Source organism: Salminus brasiliensis, chromosome 10 (assembly GCF_030463535.1).
Source record: "Salminus brasiliensis chromosome 10, fSalBra1.hap2, whole genome shotgun sequence".
Lineage (NCBI taxonomy): Eukaryota > Metazoa > Chordata > Actinopteri > Characiformes > Bryconidae > Salminus > Salminus brasiliensis.
The window spans coordinates 40,423,270-40,445,818 of record NC_132887.1 but is presented as its reverse complement, the minus strand read 5'-3'; the positions used below and the strand labels follow the sequence as shown (position 1 = coordinate 40,445,818).

General features: G+C 44.2%; 1 protein-coding gene across 1 annotated transcript; it reads right to left on the bottom strand.

Annotated features, from left to right (window-relative positions):
* Nucleotides 1-6,930: 6,930 nt before the first annotated feature.
* Nucleotides 6,931-22,503, bottom strand: LOC140563954 (cytosolic phospholipase A2 zeta-like). Its single transcript, XM_072688909.1, has 20 exons — nt 22,321-22,503; nt 16,926-16,998; nt 15,878-16,014; nt 14,932-15,060; nt 14,238-14,278; nt 13,924-13,966; nt 13,279-13,333; nt 12,492-12,669; nt 12,120-12,210; nt 11,199-11,233; nt 10,943-11,081; nt 10,705-10,841; nt 10,387-10,609; nt 10,159-10,273; nt 9,679-9,816; nt 9,406-9,513; nt 8,816-8,986; nt 8,259-8,428; nt 7,797-7,983; nt 6,931-7,145 (listed from the first exon to the last, which is right to left on the bottom strand). Exons 1-20 carry the CDS (start codon nt 22,501-22,503, stop codon nt 6,931-6,933), a joined length of 2,568 nt encoding a protein of 855 aa, XP_072545010.1.
* Between the last annotated feature and the right edge of the window lie 46 nt (nt 22,504-22,549).

Genomic DNA, 22,549 nt, shown 5'->3' with positions numbered 1-22,549 from the left:
GGTAGATTGATGGGTGTTTGGGTGGATGGATGCATGGTTGGATGGACGATGGTTGGATGGAAGATGGATGGCAAATTGATGGTTGGATGGAAGGGTGGATTGATGGGTGCTTGGATGGATGGTGAATTGATGGATGTTTGGTTGGATGGAGGATGGATGGATGCATGGACTGATACATGGATGGTTGGATTGATTGGTGTTTAGATAGACTCACAGATGGAGGGGTGGATTGATAGGTGTTTGATTGGATGGATGGATAGACAACATAACATGTAAATAAATGAAATGGAGATCTTGGTCATTTTAGACCATCTTCATTGATCCCTTTCACACCCCCAATTTCCACACAATGTAAAGAGCGGATGGCAGAGCTTTCACATCATGTCAACCATTGCACTCTGTGTCAGCAATGGGTGCAGCTTAAAGTAGCTAAATGTATTCATCAGAAGGTGTCCACAAACATTTGGGCATCTTCTTCAAATCTGCATCACATCACTGCATCTTCATAAAACATCATGAAGTCTCCATCATCATCCTCACAGTCGTTACTGGGTGTAAACGTGCCTCATAGTCCTCGCCGTTGACATCATTACACCTTACAAAGCTGCCAAACCATCCTTCTCATGGCCTGTAAGCGCTGAACTTTGTTTCTTTGAGTCATTTTAGCACATCTGCAAAGGCGATAGCAGGAAACAAGACTAGAAACCACACAGCATAACAAAATACCTCACTCAGTGACACTTAGAGCACGGCTGCAGCATAAAGCGTATATTTAGGGTGTCTTAAGCATTATGATATTTTACACTGCAGTGAAATAATGAAGGAATATGAATGGATGGGTGGTTGGATGGATGGATGGATGGATGAAAGGATGCATGGGTGGATTGATGGGGACTTGGTTGGATGGATGGATGGATGGACGGATGGGTGTTTGGATGGATAAATGGATGGATTAATTGCCGGAAAGATGGATGGGTAGATGGACTAGATGGATGGGTGGTTGGATGGATGGATGGACTAAAAGCTGGATGGGTAGATTGATGGGTGTTTGGGTGGATGGATGCATGGTTGGATGGACGATGGTTGGATGGAAGATGGATGGATGCATGGACTGACGGATTGATGGTTTGATGGATGGTTGGATGGATGGACTGACAGATGGATGGCAAATTGATGGTTGGATGGAAGGGTGGATTGATGGGTGCTTGGTTGGATAGATGGAAGATGGATGGATGCATGGGTGAATCGATGGGTGTTTGGACAATGTATGGATGGATGCATGGACTGACGGATTGGTGGTTTGATGGGTTTTAGGATGGTTTGTTGGATGGATGGATGGATGGATGAATGGATGGTAAATTGATGGACAGACAGATGAAAGGGTGGATTGATGACGCTTGGTTGGATAGATGGATGGATGGTGAATTGATGGATGTTTGGTTGGATGGAGGATGGATGGATGCATGGACTGATACATGGATGGTTGGATTGATTGGTGTTTAGATAGACTCACAGATGGAGGGGTGGATTGATAGGTGTTTGATTGGATGGATGGATAGACAACATAACATGTAAATAAATGAAATGGAGATCTTGGTCATTTTAGACCATCTTTATTGATCCCTTTCACACCCCCAATTTCCACACAATGTAAAGAGCGGATGGCAGAGCTTTCACATCATGTCAACCATTGCACTCTGTGTCAGCAATGGGTGCAGCTTAAAGTAGCTAAATGTATTCATCAGAAGGTGTCCACAAACATTTGGGCATCTTCTTCAAATCTGCATCACATCACTGCATCTTCATAAAACATCATGAAGTCTCCATCATCATCCTCACAGTCGTTACTGGGTGTAAACGTGCCACATAGTCCTCGCTGTTGACATCATTACACCTTACAAAGCTGCCAAACCGTCCTTATCTTCTTCATCACGCATTTGAAGAATCCTTCTCATGACCTGTAAGCGCTGAACTTTGTTTCTTTGAGTTATTTTAGCACATCTGCAAAGGCGATAGCAGGAAACAAGACTAGAAACCACACAGCATGACAAAATACCTCACTCAGTGACACTTAGAGCACGGCTGCAGCATAAAGCGTATATTTAGGGTGTCTTAAGCATTATGATATTTTACACTGCAGTGAAATAATGAAGGAATATGAATGGAGGGGTGGTTGGATGGATGGATGGATGGATGGATGAAAGGATGCATGGGTGGATTGATGGGGACTTGGTTGGATGGATGGATGGATGGACGGATGGGTGTTTGGATGGATAAATGGATGGATTAATTGCCGGAAAGATGGATGGGTAGATGGACTAGATGGATGGGTGGTTGGATGGATGGATGGACTAAAAGCTGGATGGGTAGATTGATGGGTGTTTGGGTGGATGGATGCATGGTTGGATGGAAGATGGATGGATGCATGGATTGACGGATTGATGGTTTGATGGATGGTTGGATGGATGGACTGACAGATGGATAGCAAATTTATGGTTGGATGGAAGGGTGGATTGATGGGTGCTTGGTTGGATAGATGGAAGATGGATGGATGCATGGGTGAATCGATGGGTGTTTGGACACTGTATGGATGGATGCATGGACTGACGGATTGATGGTTTGATGGATGGTTGGATGGATGGACTGACAGATGGATAGCAAATTTATGGTTGGATGGAAGGGTGGATTGATGGGTGCTTGGTTGGATAGATGGAAGATGGATGGATGCATGGGTGAATCGATGGGTGTTTGGACACTGTATGGATGGATGCATGGACTGACGGATTGGTGGTTTGATGGGTTTTAGGATGGTTTGTTGGATGGATGGATGAACGGACTGACAGATGGATGGCAAATTGATGGTTGGAGGGAAGGATGGATTGATGGGTGCTTGGGTGGATGGATGGATGGATGGTTGGACGGACGATGGTTGGATGGAAAATGGATGGATGCATGGACTGACGGATTGATGGTTTGATGGGTTATAGGATGGTTTGTTGGATGGTTGGATGGATGGACTGACAGATGGATGGCAAATTGATGGTTGGATGGAAGGGTGGATTGATGGGTGCTTGGTTGGATAGATGGAAGATGGATGGATGCATGGGTGAATCGATGGGTGTTTGGACACTGTATGGATGGATGCATGGACTGACGGATTGGTGGTTTGATGGGTTTTAGGATGGTTTGTTGGATGGATGGATGGATGGATGAATGGATGGTAAATTGATGGACAGACAGATGAAAGGGTGGATTGATGGCGCTTGGTTGGATAGATGGATGGATGGGTGAATCGATGGGTGTTTGGATGGATGGATGCATGGACTGATACATGGATGGTTGGATTGATTGGTGTTTAGATAGACTCACAGATGGAGGGGTGGATTGATAGGTGTTTGATTGGATGGATGGATAGACAACATAACATGTAAATAAATGAAATGGAGATCTTGGTCATTTTAGACCATCTTCATTGATCCCTTTCACACCCCCAATTTCCACACAATGTAAAGAGCGGATGGCAGAGCTTTCACATCATGTCAACCATTGCACTCTGTGTCAGCAATGGGTGCAGCTTAAAGTAGCTAAATGTATTCATCAGAAGGTGTCCACAAACATTTGGGCATCTTCTTCAAATCTGCATCACATCACTGCATCTTCATAAAACATCATGAAGTCTCCATCATCATCCTCACAGTCGTCACCTTACAAAGCTGCCAAACCATCCTTCTCATGACCTGTAAGCGCTAAACTTTGTTTCTTTGAGTTATTTTAGCACATCTGCAAAGGCGACAGCAGGAAACAAGACTGGAAACCACACAGCATGACAAAATACCTCACTCAGTGACACTTAGAGCACGGCTGCAGCATAAAGCGTATATTTAGGGTGTCTTAAGCATTATGATATTTTACACTGCAGTGAAATAATGAAGGAATATGAATGGATGGGTGGTTGGATGGATGGATGGATGGATGAAAGGATGCATGGGTGGATTGATGGGGACTTGGTTGGATGGATGGATGGATGGACGGATGGGTGTTTGGATGGATAAATGGATGGATTAATTGCCGGAAAGATGGATGGGTAGATGGACTAGATGGATGGGTGGTTGGATGGATGGATGGACTAAAAGCTGGATGGGTAGATTGATGGGTGTTTGGGTGGATGGATGCATGGTTGGATGGACGATGGTTGGATGGAAGATGGATGGATGCATGGACTGACGGATTGATGGTTTGATGGATGGTTGGATGGATGGACTGACAGATGGATGGCAAATTGATGGTTGGATGGAAGGGTGGATTGATGGGTGCTTGGTTGGATAGATGGAAGATGGATGGATGCATGGGTGAATCGATGGGTGTTTGGACAATGTATGGATGGATGCATGGACTGACGGATTGGTGGTTTGATGGGTTTTAGCGTGGTTTGTTGGATGGATGGATGAACGGACTGACAGATGGATGGCAAATTGATGGTTGGATGGAAGGATGGATTGATGGGTGCTTGGGTGGATGGATGGATGGATGGTTGGACGGACGATGGTTGGATGGAAAATGGATGGATGCATGGAGTGACGGATTGATGGTTTGATGGGTTATAGGATGGTTTGTTGGATGGTTGGATGGATGGACTGACAGATGGATGGCAAATTGATGGCTGGATGGAAGGGTGGATTGATGGGTGCTTGGTTGGATAGATGGATGGATGGGTGAATCGATGGGTGTTTGGATGGATGGTGAATTGATGGGTGTTTGGATGGATGGAGGATGGATGGATGCATGGACTGATACATGGATAGTGAATTGATGGATGTTTGGTTGGATGGAGGATGGATGGATGCATGGACTGATACATGGATGGTGAATTGATGGATGTTTGGTTGGATGGAGGATGGATGGATGCATGGACTGATACATGGATGGTTGGATTGATTGGTGTTTATATAGACTCACAGATGGAGGGGTGGATTGATAGGTGTTTGATTGGATGGATGGATAGACAACATAACATGTAAATAAATGAAATGGAGATCTTGGTCATTTTAGACCATCTTCATTGATCCCTTTCACACCCCCAATTTCCACACAATGTAAAGAGCGGATGGCAGAGCTTTCACATCATGTCAACCATTGCACTCTGTGTCAGCAATGGGTGCAGCTTAAAGTAGCTAAATGTATTCATCAGAAGGTGTCCACAAACATTTGGGCATCTTCTTCAAATCTGCATCACATCACTGCATCTTCATAAAACATCATGAAGTCTCCATCATCATCCTCACAGTCGTCACCTTACAAAGCTGCCAAACCATCCTTCTCATGACCTGTAAGCGCTAAACTTTGTTTCTTTGAGTCATTTTAGCACATCTGCAAAGGCGACAGCAGGAAACAAGACTGGAAACCACACAGCATAACAAAATACCTCACTCAGTGACACTTAGAGCACGGCTGCAGCATAAAGCGTATATTTAGGGTGTCTTAAGCATTATGATATTTTACACTGCAGTGAAATAATGAAGGAATATGAATGGAGGGGTGGTTGGACATTGGTCATTTTAGACCATCTTTATTGATCCCTTTCACACCCCCAATTTCCACACAATGTAAAGAGCGGATGGCAGAGCTTTCACATCATGTCAACCATTGCACTCCTGAAGAAAAGTGATGCACTCGATTTCACATGAACACAAGCTCACACGCATAATTCTGTTCATTACAGTCGGAAACTGCCGAGACCCGAGAGCTCAACTGAATGATGATATTCCACTTCCTCTGAACTGTGATTTGATTGAAGTCGAGCAGAACGTGGTGAGACTGATGGAACTCCTCCTGTGGAGCGGATCTTGTAGTGTTTTGGGGGGAATTTGCTTTCGAGAACAATTTATGAATCTGTACTATTGGCCTAAATACACTATATGTCCAAAAAGTTTGTGGACACCCCTTCTAATGAATGCATTCAGCTGCTTTAGCATTGCTGACACAGATGTGCACAAATGCACACAGAGCAGAAAGTACTGCCAGTAGAATAGGACTCTCCGGAGCGGGTAAGCATCATGAACCTATTGGCCTGATGAGAGGTATGAAGCCCCCCCAGCATTGAGCTGTGAAGCATTCTCTGGAATGATGGTGGGAAGGGATGCATTGGGAGCTGACCTCACTAACACTCATGTTATGCAATCAATTCCTTACAGCAATTCTCTTCTAAAATCTAGTAGAAAGTCTTCTTCTCTGGACAGTAGAGACAGTTACTCCAACAGAAGCAGGAGAAACTCTTTTTAATAGCCTTGATTTCAAAAGAAACACTGAATGAGCAGGTGTCCCAATACTTTTGTCAAAATAGTGTTTCTACATTTTTCATTTATATCTACTATTATTTTTTATTTTATTGCATCTGGAACCACTCTACACTAATAAAAACAAAAGGTGCTTCAAAGGCTTCTATGTGTGATGCAATAGAGGAACCACTTTTCTGTAGTTTTGTCAAGTCAAGGTTCTTTAACCCTCTGAACCCTTTGAAGGTTTATTATTCAGTTATTTCTAAAGCAGCAATTGCTTGATAGCTGCTTACTTGAGCATATCTTGTGGAATCCCACAGGGTTCTATGTTAGGGCCTATAGAACTGCTGTTAATTATGACAAGGTTAGTTAAAAGGTTCTCTTAAAGAACCCTCGGAAGCACCTTTAAGTGTAAGAGTGTTCTAATACATGTTCTATTTCTCTGTATTGTGGATCCAGGTGTGTTTAGTCCCAATTGGTTCGGTTTATTCATGTTAGCTGATCATGCTGATTAATGATACATTATCCGCCACAGAATTTAGTTCCCACCCACTATCTAGAACTCACGTAAAGAAGCTCCGCTACATATTATCAAACTTCTGCCAACACAACACCACCGCTGGAGCTCAACGCACTTGGAGGAGAACGCTAACTGCTAATTCTGCTTCTCGGCCGCTCTCCGGTGCAGGGCTCTCTGCAGCACCCGTGTGATGGTGTCTTTATTGTTGAGGATGTTGTAGGACATGAGGTTGGTCAGTCTCTGGAAGTCAGTCGGGGTGTAGGTCAGGTTTTTGGTGACGTACGGAGAGGAGCTAGTGCTAACATCAATGTCTCCATCCTTCAGCTCCTTTTCGCCCTGCCTCTTCACACCTGAAGAGTCACACACACACACACACACACACACCACATGTTCAGTAACAACACTTTGCACCATGCTAATTGGTATACATAAGCTTCCATTACCTGCCCTTAGCTCCAGTGCTAAACCATTTTCTTCCCTTCAAAATATGGACAGAAGTATTTGGACACCCACACACCACTCCTCTGGGAGTTTTGCCCATTCATCCAGAAAAGCATCTGTGAGGTCAGACTCTCAAAGGTGTTGAATGGGGTTGAGGTCAGGGCTCTGTTTGGGCCATTAAGATGTCCCTTCCCTAGAACTAAGGGGCCTATAGGCCAGCCCCTGAAAAACACCGCCCCATAGCATGATCCCTCCTCCACCAAACGTTTGCAGGAGGCACAGTGCAGTCAGACAGGTAGTGTTCTCCTGGCAATCTCCTGGCATTTGCCAAACCCAAACCCAGTCCATCACACTGACAGAAGAGCCGGTACCAGTGCAGTAGCAGCACATGCTGAGCCCAGAGCAGCAGCGACAGACATACGCTATTCTGCCTATTCAACATGATCCTGAAGCTGCTGCTTTACGGTACAAATGGTACATACCGCTGCTTTAATGGAGCAGGTGCTCCAGGTAAAATAAGGTAGAGTGAGTGTAGAATATGTTGGGGGGGGTGGAGTTACCAGGAGCTTTGTACCGCCTGAAGGAGACGTTCACCATGGGGAAGTGAATCACAATGGGTGCTTCGGAATTGTCTGCATCCTCAAACACATAAACCTCCTTCAGAGGCTCCGACGCCACCTTATTGAAGTCTATCCGGGGGAACGGCATCTGGCGGTCAGAGCAGTACTGCTGAGTCTGCTTCAGGACCTGCAGCACACACACAAAAGTAAGGCTGGACGATAAGGCCCATTATCATACCTGAAATACATGATCTTTAATATCTCACTCCAAAATAAAGCATAGGGTAACTTTGCCTAGTCCTGGACTGATACACATGAAGCCAGCCACTGCTCGGAGCAAAGCTTAGCTAACAGGCGCCTGTGCCGGTGTCGTGACACCCGCCTATCCCCTCTGGCTCCGCTGAGCCACTCAGAGCATCCTAGGCAGCATTTTTCACTGATGATCTAGCTGATGTTCCTCACCATAAACTGGTCGGAATCCCAGGAGTAGTTGAGGGACAGAATGACGTTCACGTGTCTGTGTGAGCGTAGCACCGGAGGAAAGCCGGAATTAATCTCGAATCCGGAGTCCACCAGACCCAGCCTAGGGTCCATCGGGGTCAGCTTGTTCGGAAACGCATCCGGATGCGTATCTACCAAATAAATAAATTAATAAAAATAAATAAATAAATAGATAAATAGCTCTACTTCCCACTTCAGACCATGTTCTAGGAAGTCTATTAGAGATTACTGAACACCTCCACACGCTCCGAGGAGAGAGGTGTGATCATATTAAAGCAGCATTAAGCTGGATGTGCTCATGGTTGGAGCTTCTGGGAAGAGAATCATAAACAGTGAGATTTCCTGTGTGGGAAACATCTAATAAACACAGCATTTATTCCAACAAACAGAGCCTGTCTGGACAGTCAGCCCAGCCTAGCGCTGTCTGTATTTCCCATCAGTACCGTTTTTGAAAAATGTCCATACATGTGAACACAGGACCTAATAACCCCTAAAGTGAGCGAGTGAACAGTACTGACCCCTCCATGCAGTGAAGGTGGAGTGATCGCTGTAGCTGTTGTGGAGGAAGAATCCTCTCAGGAAGTTAAAGGCTTTGCTGATGACGGGTCGGCTGTTCATGAAGCTGCTCAGAAACGTGGCCTCAGGACTGACCCTCAGAGTGTCCAGCGCAGAAGGCTTGTGATCTTTCTCTGAACATCAAAGGAAAACAGTGCAGAAACAATTCAAAGGCCATTTCAGACTTGTAAGGTGTGGCTCAGCTGTCAGGTGTTGGTCAGGTCTAGCTCACCTGTCAGTGGTCAGTGAGGTGTAGCTCATCTGTCAGGTGTTGGTCAGGTGTAGTTAAGTCAGTTGCAGCCAACCTGCCGGATGTTGGTAAGGTGTTGGCAACATGTAGCTCAGGTGTTGGTCAGGTGTAGCTCGCCTGTCAGGTGTTGGTGAGGTGTAGCTAAGCTGTCAGCTGTCAGTCAGGTGTATCCCACCTGTAAAGCATCAGTGAAGTGTAGCTTAGATGTAGCTTAGCTGTCAGGTGTTAGTCGGGTGGGGTTCAGCTGTCAGGTGTCGGTCAGGTGGAGCTCAGGTGTCAGGTGCAGTGATAAGTCAGGCGTACCGATGCTACTCACGGACTTCCCGATCCATGGAATCCAGGAGGGCATCGCTCCGGTGATGGTGCTCCACAACTGAGTCAGATTCAGAGAGAAAACACTGCTCCACGTACCTACACACACACACACACACACACACACACACTTAAACACTGCCTTTGTACCACTGTAGCTACATCCTTGAATTGTACTGAGGTTGCAGATCTCTCTCTTTCACACACACACACACACACACACACACACACACACACACCACCACCACCACCACCACCACTGACCCAGTAGAAATGAGAGGCGTGTCTCCGGGAGTTTTTGGATCAGGTGACCCAGGTAGTACTCGCTCCCGAAATTCTCTGTCGGGACGAAAGCTCCATATTTGGGGAATCCCACCTCAAGTGGGGTGAACTCACACCACTCTGTAAAAACAGCAGACATCAAATCAGACACACACACACACACACACACACACACACCAGCAGAGAAATAGTCTGATGACTATCCAAACACATGACCACTCCCACACACACACATGGAGGTTCACCACTCTACCCCAACTCATCAGTTCTTCCACTGCTCCACAGCTCCTCAATGCTGGGGGGCTTTATACCCCTCTAGCCCAGGCCTGGCATTAGGCAGCATGGAGCCAATAGGCCCTGTGTTTTAGCAATGGATGCATCCACAAATATTTGGACATGTGCTGTATCTACACATATAATAGACTACAACAGCTAAAACTCCCAGATCTCAGCGGTCTTTACCAGCCACCATGGATCCGCTGCTGTCATCCTTAGTGTTCACTGCTGTGTATATAGGGAGCGGGTTCTGACCCTCGGAGACCGCCCTCCTCTGGTCAGACAGAGTACCTGTATTTTTCTTTTGAAAAAAAGAAAAACAATTTTAGTGTTATGCAAAAGGCACCCTTGGTCAGACTGCATGTACACTCCTGCAGTGCTTGTGCAGAAGCCTCTGCGGCGCTGGAGTCAGACCTTGCCGAAGATTAGCTGTTCCAGGGCGAGTCCCCACATGTCTATGAGCGAGACGGGGTGTCCCTCTTTCTCCCTCTGCTCCAGCTCTCTGCTGTAATACTGCAGCAGCCTCGGAGAGAACAGGCTGGACATGCTCTTACTGAGCTCCTTCTGCACCGACAGCATGACCTCATCCATACCCCTGGCTGACCAGCCTGGGTCACTGTACAGAGTCGACACTGCCCTGAGATACCGAGAGAGAGAGAGAGAGAGTGAGAGAGTGTGTACATGTGTAAGTATGAGAGTACCTGTGTGGTTGTAATACTCCTGAATACCCACCAGGTGGAGCCAGAGACTGCAGTGATGTAGGTGACTGCGTCCAGCAGGCCGAGTTTTTGCAGGCTTCTCAGAGAACCCAAGGTGGCGGTCATCGCCCGAGTACCGCCGCCAGAAAGCACCACCGCTACTGTCGGCACCTGAACACACACAGTCATGAGGCCACATGCTTCCACATGTTGGTTGTGTGTGTGTGTGTGTGTGTGTGTGTGTGTGTGTGTGTGTGTGTGTGTGTGTAAACCTTGCTGGGATCAGGAGCAGTGTTGAGGTTCAGAGCTTTCTGCAGAGCGCTGGACGCCACCTTTTTCCTCTTTATTAGAAACACTTTCTCTGCTTCAGAAATATCAAAATCCAGCCGGACGTTCAGGTCCTCCTCAGACCTCCAGAGAACAAACCATCATCATCATCATCATCATCATGTAACAGTTATTATCAGAGTATGAGCCAATCAAAAATAATAATAATAATAATAATAATAATAATGGGAAGTCCAGTACCTGTCGGTTGCCTTCAAACTCAAATCTACTTTATGCTGCAGAACAAAAGATTAAACACTGTAATTCAACTCCTGCTTATAGCCATAACATTAAGACCACTGCCCAGTGAAGTGAAACCCAGTAATGATCTGGTTCCAGTGGCTCCTGTCAGTCAGTTCTTGAAGGTGATTAAGGTGATGAAGCAGGACAAATGGACACAATGAACCAGACTGTGATGTTCTAGACAATGACCGGGTCAGAACATCTCCACAACATCAGGCATCAGGTCTTGTGGAGTGGGGTGTTCCCGGTATGCAGTGGTCAGTGCCTACCAAATCTGCTCCAGAGAAGGACAACCAGGGCTCATTGATGCTCATGGAGGCCCAAACCACCTCACAGCTTACAGGACTGAAAGGATCTGCTGTCTTGGTGCCAGAGACCACAGCAGGACCCCTTCAGAGGTCTCGTGGAGTCCAAGCCTGAATGGTCAGAGCTGTTCTGGCAGCATGAGGGAGACTTACACAATAGGAGGCAGGTAAGATAAGATAAGATAAGATAGTCCTTTATTAGTCCCGCAGTGGGGAAATTCACAGTGTAACAGCAGAAAGGGATAGCAGGACACTCAGTTACAAAAATTTAGATAAATAAATAATTTACACTATATACACACAATATAGATAAGAATTAAAAAAGCAATAAACAATATTATTTACAGTAAAAGACTCTTAATTGCACATGGGGGTGGGATATTGCACACAGTATTCCCTGAACATGAACATGTGTGTGTAGTTAAGTGTGTGTGTATGTGGTTAAGTGTGTGTGTATGTGGTCCGCTGGGAGCAGTGCTGGTTGTGCAGGTGGTTTTAATGTTATGGCTGCTTGGTGTATATATGTTATATATACATTAATGTAGCACATCAGCCGAGCACACGGCCCTCTCACCTCTGCCACAGGAAGGGAGAGGGTCAGCTCCTTTTTGGGCGTAAACGGGGTGACGGGACTGGACGCTTGTGCAGAAACGTCCTTAGTGCAGCCACAGACATCAGACAGTAAACAACATGCAGAAGCAACAAAAAGGAGAAGAACAAATAAGCGATTAATGACGCAAGAGTTGGTCTGACTCTGAGCTACGACGCAATGAAAGCTTACACGCTACCAGCTAGCATGGTGCTAACTGCAGGCCTGTTCAGGGTGTTCAGGGCTCTCTAATACTCTTAATTATGAGGTTTCTGACACTGTGCGACTCTGTGTTAGCTTTAAACATGGGCTAGCGTACGCTAGCATGGCTAAAAACACTAGCAGCATCCTGAGGCCTCGGCTGTGGCTGGACTACAGTCCAGCTTTATAGACACCTCTGAGAATCCAATCTCGGTCTCCAAATCTCTGTTGATGTAAAAGCGGAGCGTCTGCAGGAGGCCTTCGTTTTTTGGAAAAGAGACGACCTGGTCTTCTTTATACGCCCCTCTTAGGTTTAACACCAGGGCCTGGTTCACTGGAACACACACACACACACACACACACACACAGCGTATATTAACCCATCACCAACTCAACCACCAGACCAAAACAGGCTAGAACCAGCAATACAACTATGTGGACAAAAGTATTGGGACTGCTCGTTCATTGATTCTTCTGAAAACTTCTTCTACTGTCCAGAGAAGAAGACTTTCTACTAGATGTTGGAGGAGCATTGCTGTGAGGATTTGAGTGCATTCAGCGACAAGAGCTAGAGTTAGTGAGGTCAGGATGTTGATGATCACCACCCCACCTCATCACCCCCAACTCTCCATTCTAGAGAACACAGCTCTTCCACTGCTCCACAGCTCCTCAATGCTGGGGGGCTTTATACCCCTCTACCCCACGCCTGGTATTATTAGGCAGCATGGAGCCAATAGGGGCATGATGTTGATCTGCTCCAGAGAGTCCTATTCTATTGGCAGTACTTCTTCTCTACAGGGACTAGACAAGCTGTGTGTGTGCATTTGGGTGCAACTAAAAGTAGCTGAAGGCATTCATTAGAAGGGGTGTCCACAAACATTTGGACATGTAGTGTAATTGTGTTGTTTATGACCTAGAACTGATATACAGTGAATGACCTCACCTTCAGTCGGGGGCAGGTTGTCTAACTTCACCTCCACAGTGGACAACGGGGCTGCCTGCAATCACAGCAAACGCAGAGGCAAAGGAGAAAGTTCAAAAGGGGACCATATAGTACATATCTTACACTCATTGGCCACTTTAATAGAAACGCTTACCTTATGCTTTCACTAACTGGCCACTTTATTAGAAACACCTACCTTGTGCTTCCATTCACTGGCCACTTTATTAGAAACACCTACCTTGTGCTTCCACTCACTGGCCACTTTATTAGAAACACCTACCTTGTGCTTTCACCTAGTGGACACTTTATTAGAAACACCAACCTTGTGACTCCAATAACTGGACTCTCACGGAACTTGTCTTCCACACATCCGTGCAGTGAACATACACACACACACACACACACACACACACAGGTAAGCAAACACACACAGTGACCGTGAGCACACATGCCTGGAGTGGTGGGCAGCCATTGCTGCGGCAGGGAGGGTTAAGGGTCCTGCTCGAGGGCCCAACCGTGGCAGCTCGTTTCTGATATAGTGGCCAGGGAGCACACACGTTCATAGCATATTAGAATATTCAACACTAGGACTTGGACCTACACCAGGAACTAACCCAGCACAGCCCTCAGGTAACGAGTTCTTACCACTAAAACTCCATTGGTGACGTACTGCCCGGGTTCTTCAGGACTGGAACACAAACACAGATATTTCAGTCAGACTGAAAACTGGCTTACACCAGACTAACGTCGGCAGTCCCAGTGGTGAGCACTGGGCTGTGGAGCACAGGAGCTACGCTCTTAGGAGTGATGGAGCTCCATCCATTACCTTTTGGGATGAGATGAAATATCAGAAATAATCTGATATACATCAGTACCTGACTTCACTTATGCTCTGATGTGGCTAAATACAGTCAAACCCTCCTCACAGCAATGTTCCAACATCTGGTGTAAACCCTTACCTCTCAGTGATCTCGAACTCCACCCACAGCTCGTCTTTCGTCTGGAAGCAGAAGCACAGTCACAGGTAAGCAGCTACTTTACAGGAGAAGGAATCAAGCATCACAACAAACCATGGTGAGAATGCTCTCTCCTCTGATTGGTCAGATTTCCTACTGGAAAATCAGGAGAGAGTTCAAAATCCAATATGGCCGCACCGCACATCAGCAGCAGTGAAAGCAGTACCTATGGTGATTGGATGCACGAAATACCGAATAATGTATTGCCATCGACTGGTATCGCTAACACTGCTAATGCTAACAATGCTAACCTGAGACATAAATACTTGGACATATTTTGGTTAGATTCCCTATAAAAAAAACGTCAAACCAGTTGGGGTAACCTCGAAGTCTTTAACTAGCTATAGTTCGTAAATGTTGGGATGTGAAATAGTGAACTAGCGTAAAGTTATCCGAATGATTAAGTGGAACGCGGTCAATTCCCAGCGCCGACATCAGACGTTTGCAGGTGTTCTGACCACTCGCCCTTAGTGGAACAACTGGAGACGTCAGTGGTTGCTTGTGTTGCCGCTGTTCTACACGCGCAGCCCTTTTTAACTCAAGGGTTCACAAGAATTGCGGTAAACTTTCAATGCCACGGATTCTGGGCGAGTATATGAAAGCAGTAATGCACCAGACAATTAGGAAACCTACTGACCTTGTCATCAGTGATGAAGACTTTGGTCTCCTTCTGTCCCAGGGTGAGGTTGCTGATGTCAAACAGGATACTGGTGCAGAGTTCATTTTGCAGTATGTCTTCGTCATAGACAGTTATCTCGAGAATATTCTGGAGGAATCATCACACAGATCTTCTTATTTAAGATATTCTCATAGAGTTTATTTTCACTCCAGATACTGGAGATCCAATAACCTACCGAGTGTTTTTTTCTTTAGCTCTAATACTGGAGATCCAATACCCTACTAAGTTTATTTTTGTAGTCAAAGATACTTGAGATCCAATAGCCTACTGAGTGTTTTTAGCTCTAATACTAGAGATCCAATATCCTACTCAGTGTATTTTTTAGTTAAGATACTTGAGATCCAATAACCTACTGAGTGTTTTTTTTGGCTCTAATACTGGAGATCCAATACCCTACTAAGTGTATTTTCAGTCCAGATACTGGAGATCCTATAACCTACAGAGTTTATTTTTTGTACTAATACTAGAGATCCAATACCCTACTAAGTGTATTTTTAGTGCAGACACTGGAGATCCAATAACATACTGAGTGTTTTTTTTCTTTAGCTCTAATACTGGAGATCCAGTACCCTAATAAGTGTATTTTTGTAGTCCAGATACTTACAGATACAATAACCTACCGAGTGTATTTGTTTTACTCTAATATTCTGTGTAGTAGTAAAAATACTAAGTGTATTTTTCATCATAATCCAATACCCCACTGAGTTTATTTTGAGACCTAACACTAGAAATCCAATACCCTACTGAGTGTATATTTTGTTGTACTACTGGAGATCCAATACCCTTCAGAGCATGTGTAATGTATTTACCCCTGTTCCATTACTGCAGCCCTGTGCATTGTCATGGTGATGATAGTGCTTACTGGGGGTGTTGGAACTGAACCCAGGCTGAAGCCCTGACTTACCTTCACCTTGCCGTGCACGCGAAAGTGGAAGGTTTCGTTCCACTCGGGGGAGTTATTGTTAGGGATACATCTGGTGCGATGCGTACGGGCAGAAGCCGTGGGCAGGTGCAAGGTGACGAACAGGTCCGACTGTGACACTGGAGGGTATAAAAAAAGGGTATAAACCTCAATTTGGTTCTTACAGGTTACATATTCAGTATGAAGCTCTAATAACATTAATGTCCAGTATGAAGCTTTAATGACATCAATATCCAGTATGAAGTTCTAATATTAATATCCAGTATGAAGCTCTAATAACATTAATATCCAGTATGAAGCTTTAATAACATTGATATCCAGTATGAAGTTCTAATAACATTAATATCCAGTATGAAGCTCTAATAACATTATTATCCAGTATGAAGCTCTAATAACATTAATATCCAGTATGAAGTTCTAATAGCATTAATGTCCAGTATGAAGTTCTAATAGCATTAATGTCCAGTATGAAGCTCTAATAACATTAATATCCAGTATGAAGCTCTAATAACATTGATATCCAGTATGAAGTTCTAATAACATTAATATCCAGTATGAAGTTCTAATAACATTAATATCCAGTATATAGCTCTAAAAACATTAATATCCAGTATGAAGTTCTAATAACATTAATATCCAGAATGTCTGGGGTGAGCAAACCACAGTATGAAATGTAATTTTTTAAAATAAAATAATAATAATTGAAATATTTCATCTAAAAATATGTCTAATCTAATCTAAACATATGTGTGCGCAGTTTATGTGTTTCAATATACAGTGTATGTATTAAAACATTGCATTAGTTCATATAAACCAAAGCTTTGATTCTAATTAATAGATTGTTTTATTTGATATTATTGTTTTTTTATTAAATGTGTTTTTTATTCAGTAGCAGAATAAAGTGTGAAAGGGTCCAGTGAGGTTGATGACTTTTCATAGACACTGTAGTTCATTTAAAAAATCCACAGAAGCCAGACGTGTGTGTGTGTGTGTGTGTGTGTGTGTGTGTGTGTGTGTGTGAAGGACGTACGGTAGTCACGAGAATAGCGGAATTTCCCTCGCAGCACTTTGACGGACAGGTTCCAGTGTGGCACCACTTCTCTCTGTATGGACCCAGAAACAGAAAGAACCCCTTCAGCTCTGTATAGAGAGAGCCCACCTACACACACACTGACCGCCGCGACACAGGCCTGAGGAGGCTCATCAGCATACACACACACCTCTCTGCACCACCAGTATTCATACACCCATTTCCCGATGGGACAACCTCGACCCTCAGTCAAACCCAGCCGAACACAGCAGCTCTAAGCAGGACGGGGGAACAGGAGGCAATTTGAACCCGAATCCAGGTTTGATTTCTTATTTGCAGACTTTCCTCCTTTATCAGAGCAGACAGGCTCTGTGTAAGACCAGAAATGAGCAAGGTTTCCAGTCCAGATAGCCAGACTCACCACTGCTCTGTGTGGATTAGACACCACTTCCAGTAACAGAGGATAAGACGGTCAGCAAGGGCCAGTTTCTTATAAGAACAGTGCGGTCTGTCAAAATAAAGGGAAGTGCTAAGCTGTTTTTAGAATTTCTGCTTAACTCAGTGGTTCTGATATGAACATCCCTACAGAGCGGGGGTCTGGTGTGAGACTGTTCACTGTAGAGAAACGTATCAAGCCAAATTCCATTACAGTGGAGGTGAATGGAACCAGGTGGCGGTCGCCACAATTACAAAACAAATATAGCCAATTTATGTACCATCCAAACCCACCAGTGAACCTTCTCATGTCGTCCGATCTGTTTTATATCGAATATTGATTCCATATCTGAAAAGAAAAACTCAAATTTCAGTGGGGACTAGTTTTTTCCGCACAACACGTTTGTATCCCTCCACCATTTTAACAATATTTGATTTTAAAAACAAGTTTTAGACCCGATATCTCCTAAAAACTCTGATAAACAATGTTTGTCAGCATCAGGCCATGAATTCATAACCATCTGGTGTAATCATTTCCATGAGAAAGCTTTTAGAGAGCATTAAACTCTTCAATTCACCCCTGAATTACTATGTTTACATCATATTTAAAATGTAATTAAGAATAAATTAATATTATTAAGAATTATTAATATTATTAAGTCATTCTCAGCTCTATACATAGCGCCCCTGCTCTGTACAGGGCTGCATAGTTGCAGACCAGTCGGTGTGCCCATGCTAACGCCCGTCCACCATCAAAAGTGCCTACTATTGACCCACGTGCATCGAACCTGGACCTCAAAGTGATGAAAAGGCAAAAGTCTGCCACTATACCTTCAAATACAACACACAATATGGCAATCGACACTACCTCTTTAATCGATCATCTGTCAATCAACGTTAACCTTCCAATCACGGAGCTTCAGTTTTAGGCCACGCGCACTTGTTTTTAGCTTAGCGTTCCTGGGTTTAGATAGCTAGTTAGCAACGATAAAAGACACATTTTGGGTCACAGGTGAGAAATAAGTTAAAAATATGAATTATCTATTTTAGCTGACGTGGTTTAAGGTTTTTCCTTTAGTCCGGTTAAAAAAAATTTTTTTTTTGCATTTGTTATTTTTATACTCAAATTAGATTAGTTTAAAAGGTCCAGAAAAATGATTATCTGCGAGGAAAATGCTTATCTAGCCTAAACAGTGCATAAATTAAAATAAAAATATAGTTTTTTTGTTTTTTACGTTGCCGTTTGCTTCATGTTGGAATTGTCCGTTCCACCTTAAATGGTGCAGCAGTTCCATTCTGGCGCCTCAGGCGCCAGAATGGAACTGCTGCACCATTTAAGGTGGAACGGACAATTCCGTATTTTAAATCCAAGGTGGAACGAAAAATCGAAAAAGACGGTAGAAAATAATCAGCAAATTTAAGTTTAACGTCAATCAACATGCAGCACGACTTCAATACTATAAAACAAGTCATTTTCACTCCTAAACAAAACGGTACCTTCATTGTGAACCGTGTCTACGCAGCCGTCCAATTCCGTTCCTGGCAGATGAGCCCTGAGCTGTCCCAACGTGCAGATCTACGAATATATATACATATGTGTGTGTGTGTGTGTGTGTGTGTGTGTGTGTGTGTGTGTGTAAAACCTAAAAAAAAACCTGAAACCCCAGTGTGGGGCAGGATCTACACGTTTGTTCATGTAGGTGTGTTCACCTCCCTGGGAAGGGCATAATTTGCATAATTTACATAATATATTACATATATTACTGGCCAGTGATGATCATATTCGTAATATAGATGATAAACAGCTACAGTACAGGTTTAAGAGCAAATCTAAACAGAGAACGTGTTGCAAAACCTCAAAAGGGTTTATTCCATAAGGGACCGTCTACAAAGTGCACACTCTGGTCATTCGCAGCTGTACAGTGTGCACTTCTGATAAATGTTTAGTTTGAGAGTTTGTTATGCTGTATTATATTAATTATACACCAGTGGTTCAAAACTGTAAGACCTCCTGCATAACATGCTGATGATCATCTTTGTGCCCCCAAAACAGCTCCTGTGGAGGGTCCAGTCCTATTCATTAGCCGTGTACCCAACCATCCGGACTAATCTGGGCTGGGTTCCTCAAAAGCATCTGAGTGTTTAAAGATGGTTCTTAAATGGCAGAGCAAGCATCACACAGAACACTCTCTCTCTCTGCCAGTTGTGGAAAGATGACGGAAACACAATGCTTCTGGGGAAACTGGGCCCAAACCAGGCCAGTTCAAATGCTTGCGTGCTCACTGGAGGCTCTTTTGATGGTGGACAGGGGTTAGCATGGGCACACTGACCCGTCTGTAGCTGCACAGCAGGGAGATCTGCAATGTGTGACCATCATTGAACATTAAACGTCCAGGTTGGGTAGCCATTGTTGCCCCTTGATTTTCAGGTAGCCTCTAAAAATGTGTAGAACCAGTGATGGTCCCAGGCTTGCGTTCCTCACTCTAACAGCTTAGGAACAGCTCAACCAGTTTACAGACTTCTTAATAGTAATTTATGAATATAAAGTCCCATTGTTTAAATGTTTTAACATACAAAGTACTGACATTTAAATATCCTGATACTTCTTGGGTGACATTCAGTTTTGTTCACTTTTGAAAGCTACAGGAAAATGAGATCTGGAGGGCTAAACAAAATAGGCACACAGAGTGGCACAAAGAGTACAGAACATGCAAACTCCTCGAATGTACTGTTTCAGTCTTTGTAGTCTCTGTCATCTCCTGATAATAATAACTCGGTGCGGGCAAAATTAACGTTAATATTAAATATATTGTTTTATTTTAGAACAGGTTAAATTCCGTAAATTAATGAAATTAATTAATTATATAATTAAATGTATTGTATTATATCACCTGGGTAGAACAGACAAGATGGGGGGAAAAAGAAGATAATATAATATAATATAATAAAGGATTTTGTCACTCGGCTTATGCAAAAGTCTTGTCAAAATTGTAGACATTTTATTGATTTCCTGTGTGTGAATAAGTGATTAATCATTAAATGCAGGACACAAATATGTATATCATTTTATATGCACATTTCACACATTTCTTTTATTTCTATATTGTTTCAATTTCTGTATTTTTTTATTGTAATGAAACACTACATATATTTGACTAACATTAGCATTAATAATACTAATAGCAAATATTTAACGTTAAATATACATTTAAGATGTATGATTGTGTGTTTGATTGTGTTCTTTGCCGGTCAGATGGATGCTTCTGATGACAGCTACAGCTACAGCTGGGGGCAGTGGTGGCTCAGCGGTTAGAGCGCCGGGATATCGATAACAGGGTTGTGGGTTCGATTCCCGGGCTCGGCAAGCTGCCGCTGTTGGGCCCTTGAGCAAGGCCCTTTACCCTCTCTGCTCCCCGGGCGCTGGAGTTGGCTGCCCACCGCTCTGGGTGTGTGTGTGTACTCACTGCCCCTAACACGTGTGTGTGTGTGAGTGTGTGTTCACTACCAGATGGGTTAAATGCGGAGGACACATTTCGCTGTACAGTCCACACTGTACAGTGACGAATACGTGCACCTTTATCCTTTAGCTATTATAATGGCTATTAATAATATTAGTTACAGCTGCTAATAATGGTCTCTTCTTCTGTGTTTCCAGTATTTCAGAGCTCGCAGGAGATTGCAGACGGCCCAGCTTTGAACCTGAGGCCACTGCGAGAGGTCAGAGAGGTCAGATAGAGCAGGGGGAGTGATCCTCACACACCCCGGGTCTTTACAGCAGCTTGGATCCTCTGGTTTGAAGGTAGAAGACAGTGGTGCTGGGAGGAGGCTGATGATGTCAGCAGAGATCAAAGCGCGAGGCAAATTCAGAGGTAAGTCATCGCTACAGTATAGACGCCTTTAGTAGTGTTGATTATTACTGGGGGGAAGTAACACTGAGGAATTCCTAACCTACTAGCAGTAGCTTATCGCTAACTCACCCCAGGCTAGGCTAAACAGCTTAGGCAGGAGATGCTAGCAAATTCATTGACGCCTAAATAAGCCATTAGCTGCTAGCGTTAGCTCAGCTAACCCCACCACTTATAGAGGAATAGTTAAAAGAGGTGGAAGTGGGCCAGTGTGGTGACTGTGGTGGCACACTACCCCAGCCCATACATAGCTCCCCTGGCGGTCCGGCTTGTGCACAGTCCAGGTGTTCATTTTTCAAACTGCCCCGGAGAACCAAGGCACCTGGAGGGGGGCACTGCATGCCCGGCTTCGCCACACCAGCCAGTTGTGCTCTCTTTGGGCCAATTGTGCTCTCTTTGGGCCTCGGCTGCCTTTAATTTGTACAGTTTGTACATTAATATTTGATATTGTACTATTGATGAGCTGTTCGGCCATGTTGGAAATAGCATTTACGTCACAACTGTTTGTGCTGCATCGAAAATTTCACTTGTGGTGAGGTGCCTTCAGGTGGTGCCTCCTCGTTTTCCAATAAATTGGACACCTTCTGAAGCAGCGTAATTGCAGCTAGTACATGAAACTAGACGCTTCAGTGTTTTGAAGAAACAAGATGTTTAAAATAAAGTTTTTGGAAAAGTCTACAAAAAATATATATTTTTAAATATTAATATTCTTCTAATTAATAATAGTAGGTAATGTTGATGTAGAGCTTCTAGGTTTACAATGGCTAGGACATTCCTTTCGAACATGCCACCACAACATTGTCCCATGGCCTCGACTGTACCGGCCTATCTGTCTTTTGGTTGCCAGCTACTTCAGCATCTCCAGGGTCAGTATGCAAAAAAACAACACAATAATTAGTTCCTCAGTATAAACCTGCCCTTTATTGCCCATCGCCCTACTGATAGTCACCAGCTGCCCTAATAAACTAATATACACTGAGGCCAAGAGCTGCGGTCTTCACTGTGTGCAGCATGAACCACAGCAACGTCAATCTTGCTGCTCTAGAGAGCTTTACCTGATGGCTTGGCAGCTCATTTGTATGAATACCGGTCATTTTGATGTAGCTGAAGGCCAGAGAAGCAAAGTAGCTGAGCTCAGATAAAGGCCCATGCGATGTGAAGGGTGATGCTGGTGGCGTCACACCTCGGCCTGGAGAGCGAGGCGCTTCCTGAGCTTTAACAGCCCACAGAATTTCCATAGCAGATGGTTCAAATTAAACACCTTGAGACCAGAAACCACACGTT

Coding starts and splice junctions, on each gene's coding strand:
- LOC140563954 (XM_072688909.1), bottom strand. CDS start 22,503: ATGGAAATTCTGTGGGCTGTTAAAGCTCAGGAAGCGCCTCGCTCTCCA. Junction 7,984..8,258: donor GGGATTCCGACCAGTTTATG/GTGAGGAACATC, acceptor TGTGTGCTGCAG/GTCCTGAAGCAGACTCAGCA. Junction 7,146..7,796: donor CAGGCGGTACAAAGCTCCTG/GTAACTCCACCC, acceptor GTGACTCTTCAG/GTGTGAAGAGGCAGGGCGAA.